This window comes from Lagenorhynchus albirostris, chromosome 11 (genome assembly GCF_949774975.1).
Source record: "Lagenorhynchus albirostris chromosome 11, mLagAlb1.1, whole genome shotgun sequence".
Taxonomy (NCBI): domain Eukaryota; kingdom Metazoa; phylum Chordata; class Mammalia; order Artiodactyla; family Delphinidae; genus Lagenorhynchus; species Lagenorhynchus albirostris.
Genome location: NC_083105.1, coordinates 20,803,650 through 20,831,174, shown reverse-complemented (window position 1 = coordinate 20,831,174; position 27,525 = coordinate 20,803,650). Strand labels below are relative to the sequence as shown.

The following is a 27,525-nucleotide window of genomic DNA, read 5'->3' as shown; positions in this document are numbered from 1 at the left end:
AGCAGTGAGAGGCCCGCGTACCGCAAAAAAAAAAAAAAAAAAAAAAAAAAAAGCAAGACCTAATTTTTTTGCTGCCCGCAAAGAAACACTCTTTAAAGACACAAATAGGTTAAAAGTAAAAGGATCAAAAAAATATATATAGCACACTAACCAAAAGAAAGCTGAAGTGGCTATATTGATATCAGACAAAATAGATTTCAGAGCAAAGACTGTTACCAGGGATAAAGAAAGCCACTTTACAATGATGGAGGAGTCAGTTCATCTGGAGGACATAACAATCCTGAATGTTTATATGCTTAATAACAGAGCTTCAAACTACATGAAGCAAGAACTGCTAAAAGAAATAGGCAAGTCCATAATTATACTCAGAGGTTTCAATACCCCTTTTTCAATAATTAATAGAACAAGTAGACAGAAAATCAGTAGGGGTTAGAAGAACTGAACAGTACAGTACAATTAACTTTATTGATCTTTTAGACCACTTTACCACCAACAGTAGAATACCCGTTTTTTTAAGTGCACGCAGAACATTACCAAGCGACCATACCTGGGGACATAAAACAAGACTTAATAATTCTTTGACCACAATGGAATTGAATTAGACATCAATAAGACCATCTCTGGAAAATTTACAAATATTTAAAACTAAATATATTTTTAAATAACTCATGGGTGAAAGAAGTCAAAAGGGAAATCAGAAAGTTGCTATATTCAATGAAAACACAGTATATCAAAAAGTGTGCAATATTTAGGGAGAAATTTATAGCACTATATGCCTATACAGGAAAAGAAATGTCCCAAATTAATGACATCTCCTTCCACCTTAAGAAATGAGGGGGGGAAAGGAAATTAAATCTAAAGTAATCTAGAGTAGGTAGATGAAAGGAAATAATAAAAATCAGGGAAGAAATCAATGAAATGGAAAACAAAAAAATAGAGAAAATCAATGAAACCAAAAGCTGGTTCTCTGAAAAAAATTCATAAACCTCTGGTGGACACACCCTAGGGTGACTCCCCAATGTGTAGTCCCTTCCCCTTAAGTGCGGGTGGAAACTGTGGCTTATATCTAACCAATAAAACATTGCAAATCCACATATCCAATACCCCTCTCCCATTTTATGGATGAGAAAATTGAGGCCTGAGGACAAGAGGACTTTCCAAAGTCATCCCACTAGTCTAATGCAGAGGAGTTAGGTTTGTCCATATTAAAGCTTCTGGATGAAAATGGGAGAGCTCCTGGTGGAAAATCATCTTTTTGGTATGATTAATTCATCCACGTCTCTCAGCGCACGCGCTTCTCTATGCCAAGCACCATGCTAGGTGTGCTTCACTATTTTGTTTCTGTTTCAAAACCTGATTTTCTAGTCCTTGATTCCAGTTTCCTAGCAGGTAGCAAAACTTTCTAAGCTGTTGTCCCCAAGTAGTTTTGAACCACTTTTGAAAACGTAGATTGTTTTCTCCCAAAACGACCACCCTTACGTTAGTCTTACATTGTGAGGATTTCAACTCAGTATTGATTCACATTGGACTTTTTTATTGTTACAGGTCTGAATCGTTTGCTTACTAATGGCTCCTATGAAGCTGCATTTCCTCTGCACGAGGTATTGTCCTGCCTTTTCTCCTTCTCTGTCAATTCCGTGTTAGTAAATCAGCTTCTGGGGATAGTGATTAATTGAGTTTGTTGTTGTGATATTTGTTCAGAATAATTTGTTCAGTGGGTAGTGGGGGAGGGCCTATTTGCATTGTGATATCTCTCCCCCAGCGTGGATTTATTTCTCTCTGTCTTTTTATTCTAATTGCATGAGTACTTGAATCAAGAGTCACTCAGCATGAATGTAGAGGAATAGCTGAGGGACCGCAAGTCATAAAACGAAAGAGGCATTGAAAATTTGCATGAGGCGCCAGACCCAGCAGGAAAATGTCTCTGAAATATATAGTCTCTGCGACAACAAATTTTATAGCTAATCCTTAGAGAGTGGGAGGAAGCCATTTTGCAAAGTCTCTAGGAACTAAAGGATGATAAATAGAGATTAATAGTATTGTACTTATTGTTGCTTAAGATGTATAAATTTTTATGTTCTTATTTACTACATGGTCTTTGTCATCTATTAGGACTTTTATAAATGTAACCGTGATTACCCTTAACTCTGTTTCCCCCATTAGACTTTGGGTAATTTAACCCAGAACTCACTTTATATACATGGGTTTTCAGGGACGTAATTCTCATGACTGGTGAGAGATTACTATCATTTTCACGGTACTGAGCCTGTACCAGTCGCAGTACAAGACAGAGAACACAAAGATAAATATCATAGCCCATATCCTCTAGGACCTCACACAGTAGCCAGGGTGAAACTACTGTTAGAGAGATTTTCAGAAAAATCTTCTATGGGAAACAATGTTAACAGTTGGCCAATTATGCTTGGAGGACAGTTCCAACTGTCCACCCATGGCAAGTCTTTCCAAAATATACTTCTTATTTGGCTTATGGTGTTTCTTCTCTTGATTTTAAACACCAGGAGGATGCACAGGATGGTGTCGAATTTTTAAGCCTTTTTCATTAAGGAGACTAGAGGCTTTCGTCTGAGGCCCCATTATAGACAGCCATGAACCCTTTGTGGAGTGATCCTTTCTGTGTAACAGAAGCAAACGTTTTGACACAAAGGTTTTCTGGAGTCACACACAGGTGTTTCTGAATGTTAAAGACAGATGTCCCCAAAGCATATCGTGTGGTTATTAGTTGGCGTTGCCCCCCAAAAAAGGGTTGCGGTGATGACTGCATCCTCCCCCTGCCCATCCCTTGCCCACGGCAAGGGCAGTGTCTGAGCAGCGGTAGGTGGACAGGAGTTTCTGTGCAGGCAAGTGGGTGGTGGGCATCTTGCTAACGCCCTGTATTTTATAAAAAGAGAGCTTGCAAATTAGTAATAGCAGCTGCAGTAATAACATAATCGCTCTTTTGAATTTTTGCTCTCAGTTTAACTTGATTGTATTATTTGACCACATAACAGCCTTCGGAGGCAGGAAGGGCAGCTCTTGTTGCCTTGTTTTATGGTAAAAATTTAAATAGAGGTTTAGAGAAATGTTAGAGTGAGTTGGTGTTGAGCTGAGCTAGAACCTGAGTTCCTTGTCTCTCGGGCCTGTTCACTTTCCACTATGAAAGGGCTTCTCAAGTTAAAATGTCAAAAATTAGTTCACCTCCAGAAAGTACCTGTTCTGTTTGTGAAACTAGCATTTCTACTAACTGAACTTAGAAACGCCCTACTCCACTGGCCCACGGTCTCCTCATTTGTTCCATGAGGAGGTTGAATTATATTTGAATTATTGTAATTTTTAGCTAACTTACCACTCTGGCATTCTGGGGTTTTCTTACAGACAGGACCATCTGACCAGGTTACAGCTATGGCTGTTTACCAACTACTCTATCTTGAGACAAGTGGTAAAGAGAACTCATAAGTCTTGGGCATGGCCTCTGGGGCAGGATGCTCTAGTCATTCAAACCACAGAAGAAACCTAATGAGGCAGGTGTTCGTTCCACTATGACCTGGGAATCCAAGGCTCAGAGAGTATAAGATCTCCTAGCTAAAAAGTAACAGAACTGAATTTTAACTCAGTTTAGACCTGCCTGATTCCGGCAGGCACGGGCTTTTTACGACATGGCATCAACATCAAGATTATGTCCAGAATAACTAACCATACTGCTTTCCCTTCAGTAGAATGGATCTGTTTTTTCCTCATATCACCCCTATTGCTACTCCTGCCATAAAGGCTAATATTACTATCAGCTTTTCCTTTTGGCTTTTGTGGGTATTACCTCACCAGCAGTGGTGTTTTTATCCAGGGAAGTTACAGAAGTAAAAACTCCATTAGAACCCACGGAGCAGTAAACCACCGCCATCTGCTCCATGAGTGCTGGGCTTCCTGGGGCGTGTGGTATAAATACCAGCCTTTGGACCTTGTAAGGTGAGTTTTTAACCAGATGCAAATATAAAGCTTACACAGGCTGATGAGGGCAGACTGTCAACTGGGACAAGCCAACATTGGGGAAAAAAAAAAACGGTCTGCGGTGCACAGCTGACACTCAAATCTGACTTATTCCCAAGAGGGCAGCCTATCAGAGGACACGGGTCGCTCTTGGTAAACCTGACCTCCCTCTGATGAGGCTGGTGTTTCCTCCAAAAGAGCCTTGGAAAGGGGCATGTGAGATCAGCCAGGCCTCCCCCAGGATTCCATAAGCTCATCACCCGTGTGACTGTTAATGACAAATTATCAATAACAGTTATAGAGAGGTAACACTGCTTGCATATATTAGTGACAAATGGAATATTAGTTACTGTTATGCAAGTAGGAAATAGAGGGTGCTGTCGTTCTAATAAATTTCAGGCTTACTTTAATTTTCACTTAAAACTAATAACCTTTAAAGATTGTTTTAATTCTGCAAGTCAAAAGAGTATATCTGCTTTTAACCTATGATATTTGTGCAGTGAAAATGTGTGTTTTCTTTAACTGTCTGTGTATGCCCAACTTTCTGCCATGGAGGCATTATACTCTGACATCTCATTATTTATTTAGAGACCGATTATTAAGATTGAGTAGTAACAATCCACACTTCATGGATTCCTTACTAAAAAGAAAGTCATGTCTCATTTCCTAGACTAGCCAGATTTATTTCACTTTTCCCTGAGCCCTTCAAAAATGATGCCAGAGGAAAATGAAATAATAAGACAACTCACTTTACATTTCATCTCCCCGGAGTCCTTGTTACAAGGGTTTACTCCTGTTGACCCAAGGCCATTGACGAATTGTGTCCCCTTCTCTGTGTGAGTAACAGATGATCCAGATGATCTGGGCGAGTGGACAGTATTTTCTGAGATGAGATCACTTGCCTTTGATGAGTCTCAGTATACGATAAAATAGTAGGGAAAAAATATCAAAGCCAATTCTCTTCCCAGCCTGAGTCCCATGTTACAGGATTACATCGATTAAAAACTACAGAAGATTGCTGCAGGCAAAGCAGCTCCCATCCGTGACAGTTTCTTGATTAAGATTTTATCATTTTTCAGTGAGTATTAATTAACTGCCCATTGTGTTCCTAGTACAATGCTAAGTACTATTGGCAAAGACACACAGAAGCCATGAGCTCTGGCTTTGAGAAATGCACAGTTTCCTTCAGGAAAACCAGCCCTGCAAACTTGAGACAACTGTAAAACAAGACCATGCATAATTTGGTAACATGTGTGATGGAGGCCAAAAGTTTTACAACAATTAAGAAAAACGGAAAGGATGGATATGGGCCAGTGTCCCTGTGGGAGGTGCGGAGCTGAGCCCTGGAAGAGCAGTGGGATTTGGGTTGGCCAAAGGGAGGGGACATGAAAAGCACAAGCAAGGTTTGAGTGGAATGAAGTTGTGGAGCAACTGGGGAATCTCATCTCTTAAATAGTTCTTGTCCTATATCTAGATTTTGCTTCCTCCATATCTCTGGAATCTGGCCACACCCCACCACCTCCTCTACCACTGCTGCTTCCTTCACCTGTGACCTGGACTATGGCTGTTTTCCCCTACGTGGTCTCCCTTTTTCCTTTCTGGCCCTTCCACTCCATTCTCCACCCTGGAGACAGAATGTGAAACTGGTCATGTCCCCAGATTGGCTACAGTCCTCTCATGGCTTTTCATTTTTCTCAAGAGAAAAATCAATGCCTTTAGCATGGTCTGCAAGGCTCATTGAGGCTTATCCTGTGCCCACCTCACCAGCCCATTTCTTATTATCAGTGTTCCAGCCACACCACCCTTATTTCACCTGGTCCCTCCTATCACACGGCCTTTGTAGGTTCTGTTCCCTCTGCTGGAAGCACTCTAGCCCATCCCTAACCTCACCCAGTTAACTTTCATGCATCAGCCCAACAGTCACGTCCTCAGAGAAGTCTTCCCTGGCTAGAGTTGTCAGATGGCTTTGTTATATGCACTTATCGTATTGTGTTCTCCTCCTTTGTAGCCCTTTTCCCAGTTTTGTAATTATAAGCTTATTTCTTTAATTGATTGTCACCCTGCAAGCTTCATAGGAGGAGGGACCAAGCTTATTTTGCTCACCATTGTGTTCTCAGAACTTAGCACAGTTTTTGGCACATAGTAGGTATTTTTTAATTTGTTGAATGGATAACTGAATATTTGTATATATGAATATATGTTGGAAAAGTCTTCTGGAAGTGGAAGGTTTTTGTTGGGACACAATAGAAGATAGGGTAAATAAATAATCCATGCTTTTAGGAGCCATTGAGTACTCTAGGAGGCAAGCAGCAGACAGCATTTGGAAACAGATGGTCAACATTCGTTTAGAAGGAGAATAAGAAATAATTTGAATATTCTTACATTGGACTAAGAAGTAATTAACTTCTAAGTTATGAAATTTAGCTGTTGAAGGGCATAGAAAACACAATAATGATATTTAAGAAATAAAAACCAAACTTCACAGACCACAGGGCACTAGGCAGGCTGGTTAGTCTCAGGAAAATATTTATAGAGGTAGATATCAATGCCTGTGAAGAGTCATCACTTAAAAGGGAAAGTTGGTCTCAGAATTGATTCATGTTGAATCTCAGTAATTAGAGTTCTTTCTTTGTAACATCTTATGATTCTAGCATTTTAAACATCTTGTAAAACGACAAAATATTGAAAGGGGTGTTTAAAAGTTTTTCACAGTAATTTTGTTTACTATTTTAAAAAAATATATGTAATTATAATACATGCATTACAAACAAACACACACTCAGAAATGGCAAAAATGAGATTATGTGTTGGCACCGACTCTTCAAATTCCCCTGGTTCCTTGTCAATAACAGTATCATGTATAACTTCCTGAATGAGCTGGGTTTATTCTGTGTTTTCAGAACAAGCTTGCATACAATCCTGTTCTTTTACGGAAGGGTTCATTCTATTTCTGATCTAGAGTAATAGGAAAAGAAACTTAAGTCCAGAGCTTAAATTTGGTCAAACGTTCCATTCTCTCCGCTTACTTTGTCTGCATGGTTATCAGCAAAACCACAACAAAGTAAAATGACTGAGCAAAGTGTTATAATGCCTAACTTTAAACACTTCAGTATAATTTGCAAGGCTGCTGTGTCTTAAACAGGCGGTACTTCGGAGAGAAGATTGGGCTGTATTTTGCCTGGTTGGGCTGGTACACCGGCATGCTCTTCCCAGCCGCTTTCATTGGATTATTTGTCTTTTTGTATGGAGTCATAACTCTGGATCACTGCCAAGTCAGGTACGGGGAGCTCTGGGTGAGCCTGCCTTTGCTTATATTTGGAGTTGGGCATTTGTGTTTTGGGGTGTTCACAGACGATCGGCCCACTTAGCTATTCATTTTAACTTCTTTCCAATCTCTCCTGGAAAAATTCAAAACGTTCACTTCACCAGGTCTGCCCATCCATTGCCCTTGTTGCTGTGGTCTCCAGCTACCAAGGAAGCAAAGCTCACATTTATGGGTATACAAGCCACTACGTATCCACAGAACAAATCACTTTCCTTCACTGGCTCAAAGTTGCTCTTTTTCTGACTTTTTCACCTTTTTCTTTCTAACTAATACTGCAAAATAGTGGATTAATCATCCTTTTTTTTTCTTATCAATTGTGTGTTCTTACAAGGACCCTGTAAGCTGGAAAGACATCTCACCAACTTGCTGAAACCTTGTGAATGATTCAGTGTTAACAATTGTTATCTTGGCTCTTTTGCTAGAATATAGTTTAAGGTATTCATAGAGATCTTCGTACAAGGCCAGACAGTGATCTTAAATAATAAATAAATGTGCCTTTTAGAAGTGACTGCAAAAATAAAAGTGACCTGCAAAAATATTTTAATTTCTGGGGAAATTGTTAATGAGATGTGGTTTTCTCCCAGAACTACTCCCTAGTATTTTTATTTATTCCTCCATAATTTATCCTTATTTATCATGCACATAGAAGTTAAGACTGACACTGTGAGGTATCTCATTGTTCCCATAATTCAGTATGAAATCGCTTCCAACTTGTGCAGTGTTGTGAATGACTTCTGTATAACCTGAGGTATAAACAATCAATGTTTTGCTTCATGTATTTTCCTGAGCTTAACCAATTAATATGTAAAAGCCAAGAAACAGCCTCATAAATACATAGGTTTATCAAACTATTAAACTGTGCAGGGACTTGTTTATATTAATAACTAAGAAAAGACTAAGAAGCTTCTGAGGGCAAAAATTTAATCTACTGAATCTTATTTACTGGTCGACTATTCTGGTGAAATTGAAGGAGAAAAAAATGCTGTTATGTCATCAAAAAGGGTCCTTTTTTGTTCTCTTTTCCAGTAAAGAAGTCTGCCAAGCTACAGATATCATCATGTGTCCTGTGTGCGATAAATACTGTCCATTCATGAGGCTGTCAGACAGCTGCGTTTATGCCAAGGTAATTTCAACTAGGCAGCATTTTAGTCAGATTGAATTTATTTATTTGTTTGTTTATATAAATTTATTTACTTATTTTTGACTGTGTTGGGTCTTTGTTGCTGCGTGCAGGCTTTCTCTAGTTGTGGCGAGTGGGGGCTACTCTTTGTTGCGGCATGGGGCTTCTCATTGCGGTGGCTTCTCTTGTTGCGGAGTGTGGGCTCTAGGTGCACGGGCTTCAGTAGTTGTGGCACGTGGGCTCAGTAGTTGTGGCTCGTGGGCTCTAGAGTGCAGGCTCAGTCGTTGTGGCGCATGGGTTTAGTTGCTCCATGGCATGTGGGATCTTCCTGGACCAGGGATCCAACCTGTGTCCCCTGCATTGGCAGGCGGATTCTTAACTACTGTGCCACCAGGGAAGTCCCAGATTGAATTTAATATACACCTTCCTGAGAGATGGTGGTGACCACATTCTCTCCGTCCTTTCTGGTCTTTGATTCTCAAGTTTACCTTGTAGGAGAGACTTACCTTCATCATTCAGTATTCTAATTCAGATATTCGTTTTACTGTATATGTATTTAAAATGTATTGGCTTTAATTATTATCACAGGAAGCAAATAGAACAGTTGATGGAATCAGAGAAAGTTAGGTTCAAATCTTGACTGTGCTGTTTACCACTTGTCACTAGAGGAACATGTTATTTAACCTCTTCTGAGCCTCAGTGTTCTCATCTGTAAAATGGAGAACATGATACTCATTTCACATGACTGCTTTATAAGACATGTGATAATGAGCGTAGTGCTTAGCAAATGGTAAGGTCTCAGTAAGTGACAACTGCCATTATTTTCCTCCTCTTCATCATCATTATTGTCCAAAAGACCTAGATTCAAGTTCAGGTCAGCTACTTACCTCCTTGACCTTGCACATGTACAGACTCTTTGAGCCTGAGCTTTCTCTTCTCTAAAATGCAGGCAGTGATACCTGCCCTCTTTGCCCCATGGCATGTCATGAGGACCAAAGAAGATAGCATATGTGAAAGTGCTTTGGAAAAAAAAATACATAACACCATCATGTCTATATGTTATTACATACCCCTTTCTGATGTTACACCTCACTTTATTAAAATTTTAGACACATTCATCAAATTTCTAGAGTTCATTACTGAAGGGCAGTATCGCTAATGCAAAGCAATGGCTGGAGTATAGACTGATGAAGAATTTTTGAGACCCACTGCCTATCAGCTTACCCAGATTCCAGGTATGAAAGGGGTTGGCAGATTTTATGTAACCTCTACAATCACTGCAGCTTGGATCCGTCTAATTATACTGTTGGCATTGCAGAGTTTTGCTCAATTTAAGTGTGGGTACATTAGATAGGCAGCCCAGGATCCCACCCATCCATGCTGTCTCTAGCCCTGTAGGTGGCCAGTCTGGTGGGAGGAACAGCAGCCAGCTGTGATTTTACAAAGATTTGGGCTTTTAGTATGTGCTGCAAGGGACCAGAAAAGCCCAAAATACTCTCCCTTCCTTTGGAGAACATACAGATAGACCTGCCTGGATGAGGACAAATTCAACAGAGTGAGCTTGGGAAATAGAGATGTGGTGAGACTCAAAAGAGGTTGGTCAGTAATATAATTTTGCTTAAAGATCATGAGTTAGGGGCTTCCCTGGTGGCACAGTGGTTGAGAGTCTGCCTGCTGATGCAGGGGACACGGGTTTGTGCCCCTGTCCGGGAAGATCCCACATGCCGTGGAGCGGCTGGGCCCATGAGCCATGGCCGCTGAGCCTGTGCATCTGGAGCCTGTGCTCTGCAACGGGAGAGGCCACAACAGTGAGAGGCCCGCGTACCGCAAAAAAAAAAAAAAAAAAAAAAGATCATGAGTTAAGCACGAATGACTCAGGTGTAAAAATCCTGCTTTGGGGGAATCTCAGAAGCCCAGTTTTGTTTGTTTGTTTGAGCGATGCTGTGTTATGTTAAAGATCTGCCTTGAGTGAAATTCCTTTTTTTTAGGGGAGCTGTAATAATTCCTTAAAATAATCATCATGGATAGTTTAGCGTGCTCAGGTTTTATAGGGCCTTCGTTGGTCGGTCGTCCTACCAAACTCTCTAGATCTAAAACGATAATAATTATAATAATAGCTAGGCAACCTACATTTATTATTTCTAATTCTCACAGCAACTTCAAGGTAGGTGTTACTATTCCCATTTTACTCAGAGACTCAGAGAGGTAGAAGTTGTTTATCGGTGGTCACACAGCAGCAAGTCGCTGGCTCTTGGTTTATCTGAGTATAAAACACGTCGTTGTGCCACACTGAGCTTCAAGATGCTTAGATTCTAAATTTTGCATTTGGCCTGGCCTGGAAACTTAGTAAAAGGAAGGCTTAAGGGCCTCAGAATGAAATAACTGAAGTTAGACAGAGTCTCCTTTCGAAATGCCGGACTGATTTAATGAGACTGAGGATGCATAGAAATACTGGATCAAGGAGGAGCCCAGATCCAAGTCAGTCAGCAGCTCTTGTGCTCATCAGGAATGTTTTATCCCTGACCCTCGCACTTGTACTTGCAAGGGTCAGAAACTCAATCAAACTGGCTTAAGCAGAAAGGGCTTTACTGGCTCGTTTCACTGCAGAAGATACTAGAGCAGCTCACACTGTCCGAGCAGCAGAACCTCATGCCGAGAACTGGTCATCCAGGCCCTCAGATCTCACTCTCTGGCCGCCTGTCTGTGATCATTCTGTAGACAGGTGCTCGTCTCATGACGGGAGAGATGGCTGCCGACTGTCACAGCCTCCACAGGCCTCCATCTTCCTTCCTGTATCTCCCTAAACATATTTGCACGCTTATTTTAAATTCTTGACCTGCTGTTACAGAATGTCTGTTTCAGAAGGTGTATATTGCCTACTTTGGAATTTTTTGGAGGCAGCTGTCTTCCCCAGATATTCTGTGATTTTGGCCTGTGGGTGCTTGTCCCGTGGAGGTATCGACCGCTTTGGGTGAGGGTCAGAGGCCAGGTCAGTCCTGGTGAGTTTACAGAGAGAAGAGGACAACGTGTCCCAGGCACCACTGTGCGCTGTCGCTCTGTCAGAGGGCTTTTCTGGTCAGTTTCATTTGTAAGCCTGCTTAGAACAAAGCAGAATTGGAAGGAGGCGCTCTCCCTTGATTGTAACTACCAGCCCTGGGGTTTAAAAGGGAAAGGACCGAGAAGTGAATGTTCGAGGCCAGCCGGCCAGGCAGCACCTACATTCATCATCTCTCCGACAAAGCGGGACTCTGGGTGTCCCTGATATTACCCCCAAGAATACCAGCACTTGTGATTTGACCTGTTGCAGCTGATTCTGAGGGAGGGGAAACTAATTTTCCAATGCCATTGAGGGAGAGGCTAGACTGGAACTTACGTATTTCTCTAACCTGTGTTCTCACTCTGCTTGAGAACCACTACCACTCCCCACCATCTCTCTCTCTCTCTCTCTCTCTCTCTCTCTCTCTCTCTCACACACACACACACACACACACACACACACACACACACACACACACACACACACACACCAGCTTAAGGCAACCTTCTGTTTCCCCTGGCATTTCTCAGGATCTTGGTTTGTGTGTTTGTGTGTTTTCTCAGTTCCTGAAATCTGCTCTCCTGCTTCTCCAGGTTTGATTTTGGCAGAGGGAGCCATTAGCCTGTCCTAGCTTACCATCTTAGGAGGAACTAGAAGTCCCTATTAATTCACCCTGATTCACGTATTTCCAAATCGGTAACTGCAGCGGGAAAATGTGTCTCTCCAAGTGTTTTCATACCAGTCCCAGGGAAGGACTCCGATTGGTTGTACTTGAGCCATGTTACCCAGAGAAGGAGGAAAAATGATCCCCACAGCCTAAAACAATGACAATCACAATCCATTCCAGAATCTTCCCTGATGGTGCAGGGAGTGTCCACCAGGAAATACCCTAGGAGGGAGCACAAACCAACCACTTACCACCAAGGCTTTTGGGCTTGATTTGATGCTGACCACCTGATACACGTAGTGTAACACTCCTTCTGGCATCGAAATAAGTTGGCTTTAGACTTTTGTCTCACACTAGGTGTTTGAATGCTCTCTATCTCTCCTGTGTTTAAAGAAAGAAAAGTCATAAACTTTTGGAAAATTTTGAAATACTTCACAATCTGATATAATAGGAAAAGACCTGTTTATACTTGGCACGTTCTCCAAGGGACAGTAAAGTATACTTTATAGAGAGCTATTAAGCACCAAAAAAAAAAGATTATGCTTTACGAACGTATCAGTCATCATTTCAGTTTGGCTTGATGTTGGTGTGATTTATCCTGGAGGTGGAAATGAGCTTGGCAGTGTTACGGCGAAAAGAGATACTTTTGCTTTCTGCTATGATGATTGCAATAGAATATATTATTCTAGCAATAAAGTATTTGCTAGCTGTCTTTGTGTTATGTGTAAGAGGTAAATGTAGTGATTACCTGAGGCTTTAATAAAGGTAGAAGTGGTTTGTGTTAATGGGTTGCTCTTCTTTATAATGCCATAGTCCTGGGGGCAGCCCAGAAAACGTTTGCTCAAAACTACACACACAAAATGGCCATGTTTTCAAAGAGAATAAATGAAGCATTAAAAATAGTGCTGGGGAAATCAGAAACCTTTACAGCAGCAACATTAATACCTGCCTGGTCTTTTTTCTTTTTTAAATTTACTTATATTTGGCTGTGTTGGGTCTTTGTTGCTGCTCAAGGGCTTTCTCTAGTTGCGGCGAGCAGGGGCTACTCTTCGTTGAGGTGCACAGGCTTCTCATTGAGGTGACTTCTCTTGTTGCGGAGTACAGGCTCTAGGCGTGTGGGCTTCAGTAGTTGTGGCACGTGGGCTCAGTAGTTGTGGCTCGTGGGTTCTAGAGTGCAGGCTCAGTAGTTGCAGCGCACGGGCTTAGTTGTTCCGCGGCATGTGGGATATTCCCGGACCAGGGCTCGAACCTGTGTCCCCTGCATTGGTAGGTGGATTCTTAACCACTGTGCCACCAGGGAAGCCCCCTACCTGGTCTTAAATATAAATCTATCCACATGAGATATGCATGTGTATTAGTTTTTATAGTGTGCGAAAGGAAATTCTTAACAGCACCATTGGGGCTGCTGATAAATGCTAAACTAAGTGATAGCCACATAAATGGAACAAATTCTCCTTTCTATATCCAAACTATTTCACAGAAAAAAATCCCTTCTTCCTTATGGTCCAAAAGGAATATCCCCCAAAGAAACTCTGTCAAATTCATTGCATTGTCAGAGCTATTTTTACAGAACGTGAAAAAAAAACGTGAATTGCAATATTATATATAGGAAATTAGTTTAACTGTGACTCATAATGTTCCCAGGTAACCCACCTTTTTGACAATGGAGCCACTGTCTTCTTTGCTGTTTTCATGGCAGTCTGGGGTAAGTGTTCTACATTCGTATAACTTGTTCCCATCATCTGCTCTATGATATGTTCCTTTAAAGTCTGATTTTGGATATGAGAGGAAGAAGCTTGAGTAAATTCAGTTGGCTGTTGTATTAGACACAAGTCGATAAATAATTCATTTGGTTTATTTTAAAAGTGACGTTGTAGAGGAGAACATGTCTTATTTCTCTTAAGCCTTCAACAGTTTCATCAGCATTCCATTATTGGAGTAAAATTCACCTTCTGTTGGAGACAAAAATAAAGCCTATGGTATACCAAAAGGTCTGCTGACACCTGAATACCCATCTCAGTATATATAGGACTTTCTGTTGTGAGTAGAATCTTTTCATCTAATATGTGAGCACCCACCTTTAGGCTTCTTCCAGTTCTGGTCAAAATGACTCCTCATAAACAAGATCTACTCACAATAGTGAATTGAGTCCTTCTAAATCACTTCAAGCCAATAGCCCTATAATAACAAGGTATGATGGAACATTCACTTAAAGAATTCCTTAGCCCAAAGAAGTTACTTAACCCACTTTTTGGTAAAATAGGTTTAATAATATCTTCCTAGTCAAATAATTATAGAGCTCTAATTTAATAGTATAGAAAAGAGGACAAATACATAATAAACGATGAATGGCGGTTACCTTTGGAGAGGAGGTTGCCTTTCGTGGAAGGATAGGTAGACAGTGATGAGAGTCAGGCCTTTTACACTATATATTTTCTGTTTGGTTTGAATTTTTTGACAATGATTATGCATTTTTTCTAGAACTTAAAAAGCCAAAATCTGAATTTTGAGGTTATAGAACTCTACTAACTCAAGCTTGGTTCATGTTGTTCCTTATGTATGGAATGAATATCAGAATCTTTGCCATCTTTCAGGGCCTAGCTGAAGTGGCATCTTCTCCAGCCAGAAGATGTCTTCCTCCTTTGAATTTCCATACCATTTGGTTTATGCCATTCTTTGGGCACTGATAATGATTTGCATACACAATTTTTCTCCCCTAATAGATTCATGGTCCTCAAGGACTATTATGGTCATGGAAAACCTTATGCATTTCTTTTTAAGACAGAGAGATTAATATTCATTAGATGGGTGGATGGATAAATGTATGGATTGGGAAAAAAGAAGGGAAAGAGAAGAAAATTACCAAAAGAGTTTCTTTATAAGACAATAAATATGTTTAAATGGTCTCTTTGGCATGTAGAAATATAAAACCTTGTTTTCTTTGGGAGGTTTGTTCCAAGTATGTTATGTCTTCTTTACCTCGAGCTCTTCAAAAGCAAGTTGTCCCACCCACCGCAGCTCTGTTGAAGAAAAATTTTTGAACCCTATGACTCCAGCCCCTTTTCACCCAGTGGGCGCATTTGTCCCAAGAATAGTCAAACCATAGGTTGGTGAGTGTCATGAGAGAAGGTTCTGCCCAAACAGGAGCTGGCAATGCCACCCAGAGTCTTATTCTTAAGAATGTGGATTGGCAAATGTGGAGCGACACAAGAGAGTTAGCAGTAGAAACAGGCACTGAAAGATGCAGAGAGGGAAGAAACGGGAGGGAGGAAGGGAGAGAGGGAGATTGAGATTGACCAGCAGGTAGAATTGGGGACCAGGAGGAATTATGAGCAGGTTGAGTTTATGAGAAATTGAACCTAGAAATAAGCAGAAGCAAAGAACTAGTGGAAAAAATTAGAATAGAGGGTACAGAAGCCAACTGGTAGCCATCTGGGAGAAAATGCAAGACAATCCCCCAAGAGAAGCAAAGAAAGAATGTGGCCAAGTCATGTTACTAGTGGAGTATCAGGGTGAAGACCCAGGGTGTCTTGTGGCTGTAGTCTCTCAAGCTGCTGGCTTCCATATCCTGTCTGAATAGGTCCAGTCTTTTAATTCCCATGGGATTTCTGCCTCCCTTGGTGGACCTTGTGAAAGCCCTCACTATTTATGCTACCCCTTACTGCATCTCTTGCAAACAAAGGAAGGTAACCATAATAGAGTTTTGGTTACAGGAATGACCTCTCAGGTCAAGAATGTGTATCTGGCTTTTCTAGAACATATTAGTATTGGTAACCATGATCATGAAATATAATAAGACATCCAGTACTTCAACTTTGCCATGATCACAAATGAGGAGACTCTGGAAAATGTATTCATTTCCTAAATCAGTGGTTCCCAAACTTTTTCAAGTCATGATACATAGGAAATGATAATATTTGCACAGCATGCTGATGTCCATGAAGGAACCTGCTCATGGCCAGGGATAATACTGCCCTAAGAACCTTAGCCTCCCCCAAAACTGATGGGATTATCACCTCTGGCAGACCTATAATCCATTCCTGGCATACATATTGGGAAGCTCTGTTTTGGGCTACTGATCTACTGTGTAATAGGTTAATACTTCTGTAGAGAGAGTGGTATTCAGAAGAATTAACACACAAAACTCCCTTATCCATTTCAGTGTTCCACCAATTTTACATATACTTTGGCTGAAATAATATTTTCTTCTCCCACAGTTACCCAGAAGTAAAATTCTGGTAGAATGATAATAGTCTATAAGGTAGAGGTTGTCATCTCCACCCCTCACCCAGTACCACCATTGTAAAGGGGATGGCATCCCTTTCTTGCAAGTTGGAATGTCTTATACTGGGGATAATAGACAGACTTTATTATTTTATCTCTGCCAACCTCAGTGGACTGGTAGTGATTGCCTGGAGCATGGAGGTTGCAAGTAGGTAAGCTGGAGATCTGACAGTCCTTGTTCCTCGGAGGGCACTCAGTAAGAAGCTGATAGATGTTTTGTAATAACCTTTGAACAAAGGGAACATTTTAGGGCCATTACAGGCAACGCAAGCCTGAAATAATTCATTTTCAGAATTGCTTTGTCTTCGTAGACAACTTATTACTTAAATCTTGTATTGTTCCCAGTTTGAGAAAAAGAGTCATTTACCCCAGGTGTTTCTTTGTAGATAGGGCTTTGCCTTTTGCAGAAATCTAGAATAGCCAATAACAGTGATAATTAGAATAATAGCATACACTTATTGAGGGCTTACTATATTAAGCATTGTTCAGTATCATCTCAGTTAATCTGTATAGCAACCTTTGAGGAAGGGAATATTACTATTCCCATGTGATAGATGAGAAAATGGAGGCAGTAGCTAGAAAAAAGTGGTAAAGCCAAGAGTTAAACTAGACAAGCTTTTAGCTCCTCCACTCCACTGCTAGGACCATGTGCTGTCTGTAATCCTGTTTGCTTCTGTTTCACGGATCTGAACTTTAAAATAAAAGACTGTTACACTTGTCCCGAGCCCAGTATAAACATGTATCAGTTCTAACGGAGCTCAGTTTAATGGTCTCAGGATCATCCTTTACAGCTGACAAGTTACAACATTTAGGAAAACAAATGCACTTTATTTTCGGGAAATTGCTAGGTATGGAGATGATGAGAACAGATCTAAGGGGTTTACAAGTCCTCAGAAGGGATGGGGTTGGTGTGTCTGTTTTGTTGCCTTTTGCTTTGTATGTTCACCAGAGAAACAATAAGGCTCCATTTGGAAACAGTCTGTAGTTGCTGGAAGGGCCTTTGTGTGGGGTTAGAAATCTTGACAGAACTCCACCACCTTTGTTCCTGTTCACACTCGTGTGATGCAGGGCCTCCTAGGGACTATTCTGTGAGCCTAGGGCTTGAATCAGAGTGGCTCTTTCGTCAATGATCATTTTGGTTCAGAAAGATTCAAGGGACAGACAATTATGGTCTAAATTAGCTCTCTCCCTAGGGGAAAAAAAATGAGTCATTAGGGAGTTTGATACTGGCAGAGACTTGCCAGGAAGCATATTATCTCGCTGTTCTTTGTTTCTGTTTTCTTTTTTTCTTTTTTTTTTCCTCTTTCAAGTGTTACCAAAAATTAAATTATCCCCAGTAAACAAACAAATCGAGGTCCTCAGAGCTTTCCAATCAAAATCACAAGATTGTGGTTGTTTAAATGCAAATTCAAAGATTCTGCATATGGTCCCATCAGTAATTTAAGAACGAAGTATGTCTCATTTTTTGAAAATAAATTTTATAATAATTTGCCTTTTGTTTTTAGATATTTACACTAATTTTCATAATCTTATCTATATATCCAATGAAAAACGGTGATTGTATATTCAGAAAATGAAAATGTATACATTTACTAAATGCCTACTAGGTGTGTAGGTGCAGTCACATATGATACCTCATCAATTTCTCATAACCCACCAGGAAGAAATTCCTATCTCCATCTTATAGATGAGGATATTCAGGCTCAGAGAGGTTATGCAACTTACCTAAGATTACCCAGCAGCTGGTAAGTGATGGAGTCTGGATTTTAAACCAGATTTCGTCTGCCAAACTCCGGAGTCATTCTGAAGTATGTCCTCTGTGGCATTCACCTCCTATAGGATGTTATAAGATTTCATTACTCAGCAGACAGTGCATATTCACTGTCCCTTGGCACTGGGCATACCTAAAAAATGAGTAAGGTGTGATCTCTGCTTTCAGAAGTTGGTAATTATAATGCTAGGTGTTAAGTCCAATTTATAAAGATACAGTGAGGGTCCATGCAGCCAACTTCCTGAGGCAAAAAGGAAAAGCAGAAAAGCTTTTACCCAAGAATAGATATTGGAACCAAGTCTTAAATTTGCCAGGCAAATAAATGGAGTTGGGGGAGGTATGAATAACATTCTGAGCTGAGAACAGTGTGAGCAAAACTCTGAAAAGGAATGCTTAGACATTACATGTGCTAGGGACATAGAATGTGTCCTGGTTTCCTAGGGGGTGCTGGAACAATATACCACAAACTGGGTGGCTTAAAACCCCAGAAAGTTATCCTTTCACAGTTCTGGAGACTAGATGTCTGAAATCAAGGTGTCAACAGTGTTGGTTCCTTTGGGAGACCCTGTGTGGGAATCTGTCCCATGTGTCTCTCTTAGATTCTTGTGCTGGCCAGCAAACCTTGGCATTCCTTGGCTTGGAGAGAACATGGCTCCAATCTCTGCCCCCCATCTTCACCTGCATTCTCCTCGTGTCTCTGTTGTCTTCACATGGTGGTCTTCTTATATAAGTACACGAATCATATTAGATTAAGGGCCCACCTTACTCCAGTATGAACTCAACTAGTTAATCTGCAGTTATTTTATTTCCAAATAAGGTGACATTCTGAGGTTGGAGCTTAGGACACCAACATATTTTTTTGCAGGGGGGACACAATTCAGCCATAAAAGAGTATATGTTGAAGCCTGAGTTCTGTTTATCACACAACATCTGTACCACAACAGAGAACCATGGCTTCACCCTGTAGGCAGCAGAAAGCCAGCTGAAGTTGCAAACTGGGGAGTGACATCATCAGTTGTGTTTGGGAAGCAACTGTGGCAACAGTGTGGGGAGGGGTGAAAGTGGGGACCAATAGGTAGCAGGTAGCCACTAAGAAGGCTGTTCCAGTGCTCAGTTAAAACATCGTGCAGAATTGGGTGTCAGGGAAGATCTTAATTACAGAATAAAAAAATATATATTGGGCTTCCCTGGTGGCTCAGTGGTTAAGAATCCACCTGCCAATGCAGGGGACATGGGTTTGAGCCCCGGTTAGGGAAGATCCCACATGCCACGGAGCAACTAAGCCTGTGCACCACAACTACTGAGCCTGTGCTCTAGAGCCTACGAGCCACAACTACTGAGCCCACGTGCCACAACTACTGAAGCCCGCATGCCTAGAGCCCATGCTCTGCAACAAGAGAAGCCACCGCAATGAGACGCCCACGCACTGCAACGAAGAGTAGGCTCCGCTCACTGCAACTAGAGAAAGCCCGTGCACAGCAACAAAGACCCAACACAGTCACAAATAAGTAAAGATAAATAAATTTTTTAAAAAACAAATATATTATAAACATATATAAACATAAACATATACATATATTTTCCTTGCTTTAGTTGTTTGTGACAGACAAAAATTGGAAATAACCTAAATATCCAACAATAGAATGGTTAAGGAAATTCTAAGTAGCCATTAAAAATCGTCTTTCCAAGCATATAATAATGTAACACAAAGCTATATTTAACTTTTTTTAATATAGGATACAAAGTATACAAATAAAGTGTGATTTCAGGTATAGAAGCATCACCAAGTCCAAAGTCCTACTGCTCACTGCATGACAGGCCAATAAATCGAGAGATGATATACTGGGGCAAAGAATAGTGACTTTATTCAAAAAGCCAGAAGACTGAGAAGATGGTGGACTGGTGTCCCAAAGAACTATCTTGCCTGGATTTCGATGCTAGTTTCTTTTGTAGAACAAAGAGGGGGGAGGTGAGGAGGAAGAATAAAAAAGGCTATAAGTCATTGTAGATATTTCCTAGTTTTGGACAGACTCTGGAAGGGGATGTGTTAATTTCTTCTTACTTGCAGCCATTCACAGTTGGGCCTGGTCAAAATGTTTCCTGTGAGCTAAACAAAGGTATTTTATATTATATTAATGGTGGTGTCCTCTGGGTGATAGGATGATAGGACATTTTTATCAATTTTAGTTAGGTATAATTCACATAAAATCCAGTGATTTTAAGTGTACATTTTGACGTTATGTCAAACATATATAGTCATGTAACCGTCACTGTAATGATGACATAGAACATTTTCATTTTCCAGAAAGTTTCTTCAAGCCTCTGCAGTCAGCCCCTTGGCAACCTCAAACGTGCTTTCTATCACTATAGTTTACTCTGTTCTAGAATTGCATACAAATAGTCTTTCAGTATTTAGCATTTTGTTTCTGGCTTCTTCCACTAAGATTAAAGCTGTTGAGATTCATTTATATTGTTGCATATGTTGGTAGTTTGTTCTTTATAGTACAGAATAGTATTCCATTGCTTGAAATATACCAAAATTTGTTTATTCATTTTATCCATTTGTTTACCCAAATGTTGATAAACATTTGGATTTAATCCAGTTTTTAGCTATTATGAATACAGCTGAGACTTAATGGCTATTATAAAAATTTTTTGCACATTTGCATAAAAGTCTTTGTATTTATTTCTCCTGGGAAAATAATTAGGAGTGGCATTGCTGGATCATAGAATAAGGGAATGTCTAACTTTATAAAAAATTGTTTTCTGAAGTGGCTGTGCCATTGTGCATTCCCAATAGCATTATATGAGAGCTCCAGGTGTTCCACATCCTCACAAACACCTGAAATTATTAGTCTTTATAATTTTAGTCATCCTAGTGGGTACATAGTGTTATCCCATTGTGGTTTTAATTTGCATTTCCCTGATGACTAGTGATGTTGAACATCTTTCCGTGAGCTTGTGTGCAATCTGCACATCTTTAGTGAAGTGTTTGTTCAAATGCCCATTTGTTATTGGGTTGTTTGTCTTCTTATTTTTAAGTTAAAAGAGTTATTTATATAATCTGAGAAGTCCTTTAGCATACTATGTTTGCAAATATTTTTCCCAGTTCGTGGCTTTCATTTTTATGTTCTTAATGGTATCTTTTAAAAAGCAAGCACTTGCAGGGAGATCAGCTCGGTGCTTTGTGACCACCTAGAGGGGTGGGGTAGGGAGGGTGGGAGGGAGGGAGACGCAAGAGGGAAGAGATATGGGAACATATATATATATATAACTGATTCACTTTGTTATACAGCAGAAACTAACACACCATCGTAAAGCAATTATACTCCAATAAATGTGTTAAAAATAAAATAAAAAATAAGAATAAAAATAAAAAGCAAGTGCTTGGAATTCACTGGCAGTCCCGTGGTTAGGACTTCATGCTTCCAACTGCAGGGGGTACAGGTTTGATCCCTAGTTGGGGAACTAAGATCCCACATGCCTTGTGGCATGGCCAATAAATAAATAAATAAATAAAGTTTAAAATGAAAAATAAATAAAATAAAAATAAAAGGCAAGAGTTTTTACTTTTGATATATTCCAATTTAATTTTTTCTTTTATTCTGTGATTTTTGTTTTTTTAAGAAATCTTTGCCAAACTCAAGGTCCCTAAGATTTTCTTCTAGAGAGCTTGTAGTTTTAGAACATATATTTAGGTCCATGAGTTATTTCAAGTTGATTTTTGTATATAGTGTAAGGTAAGGGTCAGATCCATTTTTTTTGCATATATGGATATCCAGTTGTTCCAGTACTACTTGCTGAAAGATTATCCTTTTCTTCCTTGAATTTTCTTGGCATATTTTGGTTGAAAATCAGTTGGCCATGTATAGGTCTATATGTGAAATTTTTTTCTGTTTGATCTATATGTGTACTTTTATGTAATAACACTGTGTTGATTATTATAGCATAATAGTAAGCTTTGAAATCTTCCTCTTTTAAAAAATTGTTTGGTCTGCTTTAGGTCCTTTGCATTTCCATATAAATTTTAGAATTAACTTGTCAATGTTTACCCTCCAAAAATGCTGATATTTGATTGTGATTTAATTGAATCAATAAATCAGTTTGGGAATACTGAAGACTTACTATCAAATATTTCTACCCATGAATGTCATTTAGCTTTTCATTTATTTAATTTCTTTAAGCAATGTTATGTAATTTCCAATGTACAGGTCTTGCATGTTCTTAGAAAATTTTCCAGAATCATATTGTCTAGTACTCCAATTACATGTATGTTAGACCGCTGAATATTGTCCTACAGGTTACTTATACTTTGGTTACCCTTTTTCAGTCTTTTTAGTCTTTGTGTTCTCCAGGCTCCTTTTTATATTGTTTCTGTTGATTTGTCTTCCGGTTCACTGATCTTTTCTTCTGAAAAAGCTAATCTTCTGTTAATCCTATCCAGTGTATTTTTCTTTTCCTGTCTTGTATTTTTCATCTCAGATTTTAATCAATTGGATCTTTTTGTATATTTTATCACTTTCCCCATTGTGTTCAGGTTTTTATCTACCTTCTTGACATAGGAAGCATATTTATAATACAGTTGATTCTTGAACAGCACAGATTTGAACTGCACAGGTCCACTTATATGCAGATTTTTTTCAATAAATATGTACTGCAGTACTATATGATCAGCAATTGGTTGAATCCACAGATGTGGAACTGCTGATACGGAAGGCCTACTATAAAGTTATATGTGAATTTTTCAACTGCATGGGGGTCGGCACCCCTAACCCCCACATTGTTCAAGGACCAACTGTAGTTGTTTTGTCATCCTTGCTCTATCATTTCTAGGCTGTCAGTCTGAGATTGATTGAATTTTCTCTTAGTTATAGGTTTTATTTTCCTGCTAATTTGCATTCCTGGTAATTTTTTATTCAGTGCTGGAAAGTGTTGAGTTTTGGGGTTTTGTTGTGTTTCTTTAGTGCTGGACTTTGTTCAGGCATGCAGTTAACTAACTTGCAGCCCTGTTTGATCCTTTTGAAACTTGTGTTTAGCTTGTTTATTGTAAGTCCAGAGACTTACAATAGTCCACAACTAAGGCATCACCTGTATTAGGCCTCTTATAATACCTATGTATTATAATACTCTGCATTCTGACTAGTGGGATTGTGAACTACTTCTGGCCCTCTGTGAACTCTGAGGATTGTTTAGCTACCAAGCAGCCTCATGTAGTTTCACCCTATGCATGTCAAGAGTAGAGGGGACCTTGTTGCTGATATTGCAGCTTTCTTTTAGTATAGCTCCTTCCTTTCTGGTATTCTGCCCCATAGGTAATTGCCAACTCACCCTCCCTACTCAATCTCTGTCTCCCCAGCTCAGTAAGACCACTAGGCCCTGTTTTTGTTCTCCCTGCCTGAACTGTATCCTGGGAACTGCCTAGAAGCAATGAGTTGGTATGCTCCTAGGGCCCACCTCATTTATTTCTTTCCTCTCGGTGTCACAGGTTTGCACTGTCTCTTGTCCAGTGCTGATAACAGCTGTTTCTTATATTTTAGTAGTTAATCCTCACGAGTGGAAGGGAAAGTCCTCAGCCTGCTGCAGTTTAATGGCTTCTTATAGAAGGGAAGCATATGCTCAGACAAGGCCTCAGAGAATTGTGGTTCCCTGGAGAAACTGCCATGATCCATGGTGTCTCCTAGGCAATACCAGTTCAGAAACACTGTTGGAATACCCAGAGCTAATCTGACCTGGGGATACAGACGCTTCTAAACTCTGCAAACACCAGTGCATAAGCTAGTATGTGAAAATACAGGTATATGGTAGTGAATATTATTTTATAATGACCATCACATTATTCCTCTGTCAGGAAACTTGGGAAACCAAATTAATCACCATATGTTGTTTGAGCATGGGAATCAGTACAGCTAGCAAAATCCCTAGAACATTAAAAGAATGCAAGTAATAATTGTTAAATGAACAAAAGAGGGGAGCAAGAACTATTTTTTTTCTGCTTGATTAATCATTCTTATCCCATGTCAGGATACCTTTCTAATATCTACATTAGATGAAACTACCAAATTTGTGTTCTTAGGCCCTTGTTTTTCCTCAGCTACCCTTGTTTTTCCCCTATCTGGACACACTGACTTTCTCCAGAAGAGGTCCTAATGCCAGTAATAGTTTTGGCTTCTTAAAATTGAGTCACATTCCTGTCCTTCCTGGATCCTGAGATTACCCTCATCTTGGCATTTTAGAGTGTTTCACAAACTCTCTAGTCACTCATTTATATTCATTTGCATTATTACTTCCAATGGCCTACCTCAAATGTTGCAAATTAGCAACCCATAAAAATATTCTGTTTGGTTTTCACCAATTTTTAAAATATATGAATAAACGCTTAACATTTTAAAATTGAGATAGTCCATGTGAAAATACATTTTCATAGTTCCTTTTGAAAAATTTGAAGAACTTGCCACAGCAGAATCAATGAGAACTGAGAAAAACCTACCACTTTACATGGTGCATACCCTTCCCAATTTGTCCCAAACCCCACCACTCCCTATTGTATGGCTTCTTCCAGGTTTTGTACTGATCTGACCCATTTAGCATTTGAGTTTGTGACTTCTAACTAAGCTCACTCATTGTGTGAAGATTTTACAAGTTAAGCTCTCAGGATGTGACTTATTCCTTTATTTCTAGGTTCTTGAAAAGCACATCATTTAAACTTCTCTGCTCTACCCAGCATGGCTCTCATTCAGATTCAGTGGAAAAGTCAAAAGCTTTCCAGACAAGCAAAAGCTAAGAGAATTCAGCACTACCAAACCAGTTTACAACAAACACTAAAGGAACTTCTCTAGGCAAGAAACACAAGAGCAGAGAACAAAAGAGGAAGGGAAGAAAAAGACCTATAAAAAAAATTAAGAAAATAACAATAGCAACATACATATCAATAATTACCTTAAATGTAAATGGATTAAATGCTCCAACCAAAAGACATAGACTGGCTGAATGGATACAAAAAACAAGACCCATAGATATGCTGTCTACGAGGGACTCACTTCAGGTCTAGGAACACATACAGACTGAAAGTGAGAGGATGGAGAAAGGTATTCCATGCAAATGGAAATCAAAAAAAACTGGAGTAGCAATATTCATATCAGACAAAATAGACTTTAAAATAAATTCCTCTGTTCTTCCTCCAAATGAACATTCTCAGAAAGTTATAAAGGACTGAAAAGACGAAATCTGTTAGTATTATTAATTTTACTTTTAAAAATTAAAATTAGCATTGGGAAAAAAATGACTGAAGGTGTGTATGAAGTAAGTCATTCTGCTTTCCTAGGAAGTAAGAGAATCATCTTGACCAGGTTTCTGAAAATGCTTTGAGTCATCAGACAGCAGGTCATCATTCTGAAATTAAAATCATAAGTACTCACTCATAGGTACTCCTCATTTTATTCCTGGCCAGAGCTCAACTCTTCTTTTTCTCCAAACAAATGGAACATAATCTTTTCTCAAGGAAAGACATTAGACTGTAGGATCTTTAAGCTCCTTGTTTTTTCAAAAATAAGAAAAATGCCTTTAAAATTGTTTTCTGGGATTAAACATAATTTTCCTCTGGACTACCAGTGCAGACATTTTTAAAGTGAAGAATCAAATTAGGCCTCTCAATATCTATTATGTTACCAGAGGGCAAAAATTGGCAGCATTGTATCCCTAGTAGCTTTGGGAATAAGTGTGGACTTTTCCAGGCCTCCCAGAAGAAGAGTATAGATCAGAGAGAAGGATACAGAGCTAATGTCAGGCTCCCACAGTGAACCTATAACCCTGGGGCACAGCACTTCTGATTTATAACTAGTTTCAGCTCCTGTAGTTGGGAGAGTAGGCTTTCTTTGTCTTCCTTTGTCTCTCTTTTTGGCTTTTCCCATTTCAGTAGAAGTTAAAGCTCCCGGATTAGAGTGTGGGCTCGTAGCTAGGAGTCATGTAGTTAGCACCTCTGGCTCCTACTCTAAATGCCAATTGTGCCCCTAGTCCTTGTAACAGCCCACACATCCCTGTTGTGGGTTGCATTGTGTCCCCCCAAGAAGGATATGTTGAGGTTCTAACTCCTGATACCTGTGAAAGTGACCTTATTTGGAAATAGGGTCTTTGAAGATGTAACGAAGTTAAGAGGAGGCCATACTGGATTACCAGTATGACTGGTGTCCTTATAAGAAGAGAAAACAGAGACACAGACACTCACAGGAGAGAATGCCATGTGAAGACAGAGGTAGAGGAGCAGTACCTCTGCAAATCCAGGGATGCCAAGGATTGTGGGAAACCACAAGAAGCTAGGGGAGAAGCATGGAACAGACTCTCTCTCAAAGCTTCCAGTAGGAACCAACCCTGCTAACACCTTGATTTTGGACTTGTAAGCTCCAGAACTGTGAAAAAATAAATTGCTACTGTTTTAAGCCAAAAAAGAGGCAAATCAGGTTCAAATCTCAGTTCTGTTTTTTACTAGCCTTGTGAGTTCTCTGTACCTCAAATTTTTCATCCATAGAATAATGAAAATAATGCCAAACTTTACAAGCTTTTTAGAAAATAAAGATTAGTACCTAAGATGTAATAAATACTTACTATACAGTAACTAAATAAATGGTACAGTATTTCAACCCTGCCATGGAACTTAAGATATGCAGCTGAAAGAGGAGATTTCCCTGCATAGGTCTCTATAAATGCCTTAGGAAGATGATGAAAGATAGTTATTCAATGGTTTTTTTTCTAACTATTTGCAGAATGTTAATAATGGCTATACTTTCCAGAAAAATTCCTATATCAGTTAGGATGAGTAAAGTTAGCTGCCGTAATATACTAACTGCAAAACCTTGATGCTCAGTAGAACCCACAAACTTAAAACCCAATCAGGTGTTCCTGGTTGTCAGATAGCCTTCTACCTGGTCATCCAAGTACTCAAATTCCTTCCATCTCATGGCTCCATCCTCTTCTAGATCCTCAGAGTTCTCTCCATTCATCGAGCAAAAGGAGAAAAGAAGCATAGGGAGGATACACCTACTTCTTAATTCCTCAGCCCAAAAGTGATGCACATCACTTCTACTTACTTTTCATTGGCTAAAATTTGGCTCATGGCCACATATAACTGCAGTAAACCTGGGAGATATAATCGCACTATGCTTAGAAAGATGATAAATGGTTTCAGTAAATGCATAGGAGTCAGCCACAAACCATAATTATTCTATTTAAGAAAATGATAATAGGGTGTGGCCTGCCGAACACTCTGTCATGTCTTCCTTTTGTGTCCCTTATGGGCTGCATGTGACAAACTTCTCAATTGTGTGTGATTCGGAGCCAAGAGTGTCTT

General features: G+C 39.7%; 1 protein-coding gene across 1 annotated transcript in view; it reads left to right on the top strand.

The window, feature by feature from the left end:
* The window catches only part of ANO4 (anoctamin 4), a 454,222-nt gene that overhangs the window by 344,246 nt on the left and 82,451 nt on the right, over positions 1 to 27,525 (top strand). Inside the window, exons 12-16 of the mRNA XM_060165661.1 lie at positions 1,546 to 1,601; positions 3,839 to 3,960; positions 7,124 to 7,258; positions 8,333 to 8,429; positions 13,775 to 13,835. Coding sequence (XP_060021644.1) covers positions 1,546 to 1,601; positions 3,839 to 3,960; positions 7,124 to 7,258; positions 8,333 to 8,429; positions 13,775 to 13,835 — 471 coding nt within the window. The remainder of the gene's footprint in view (positions 1 to 1,545; positions 1,602 to 3,838; positions 3,961 to 7,123; positions 7,259 to 8,332; positions 8,430 to 13,774; positions 13,836 to 27,525) is intronic.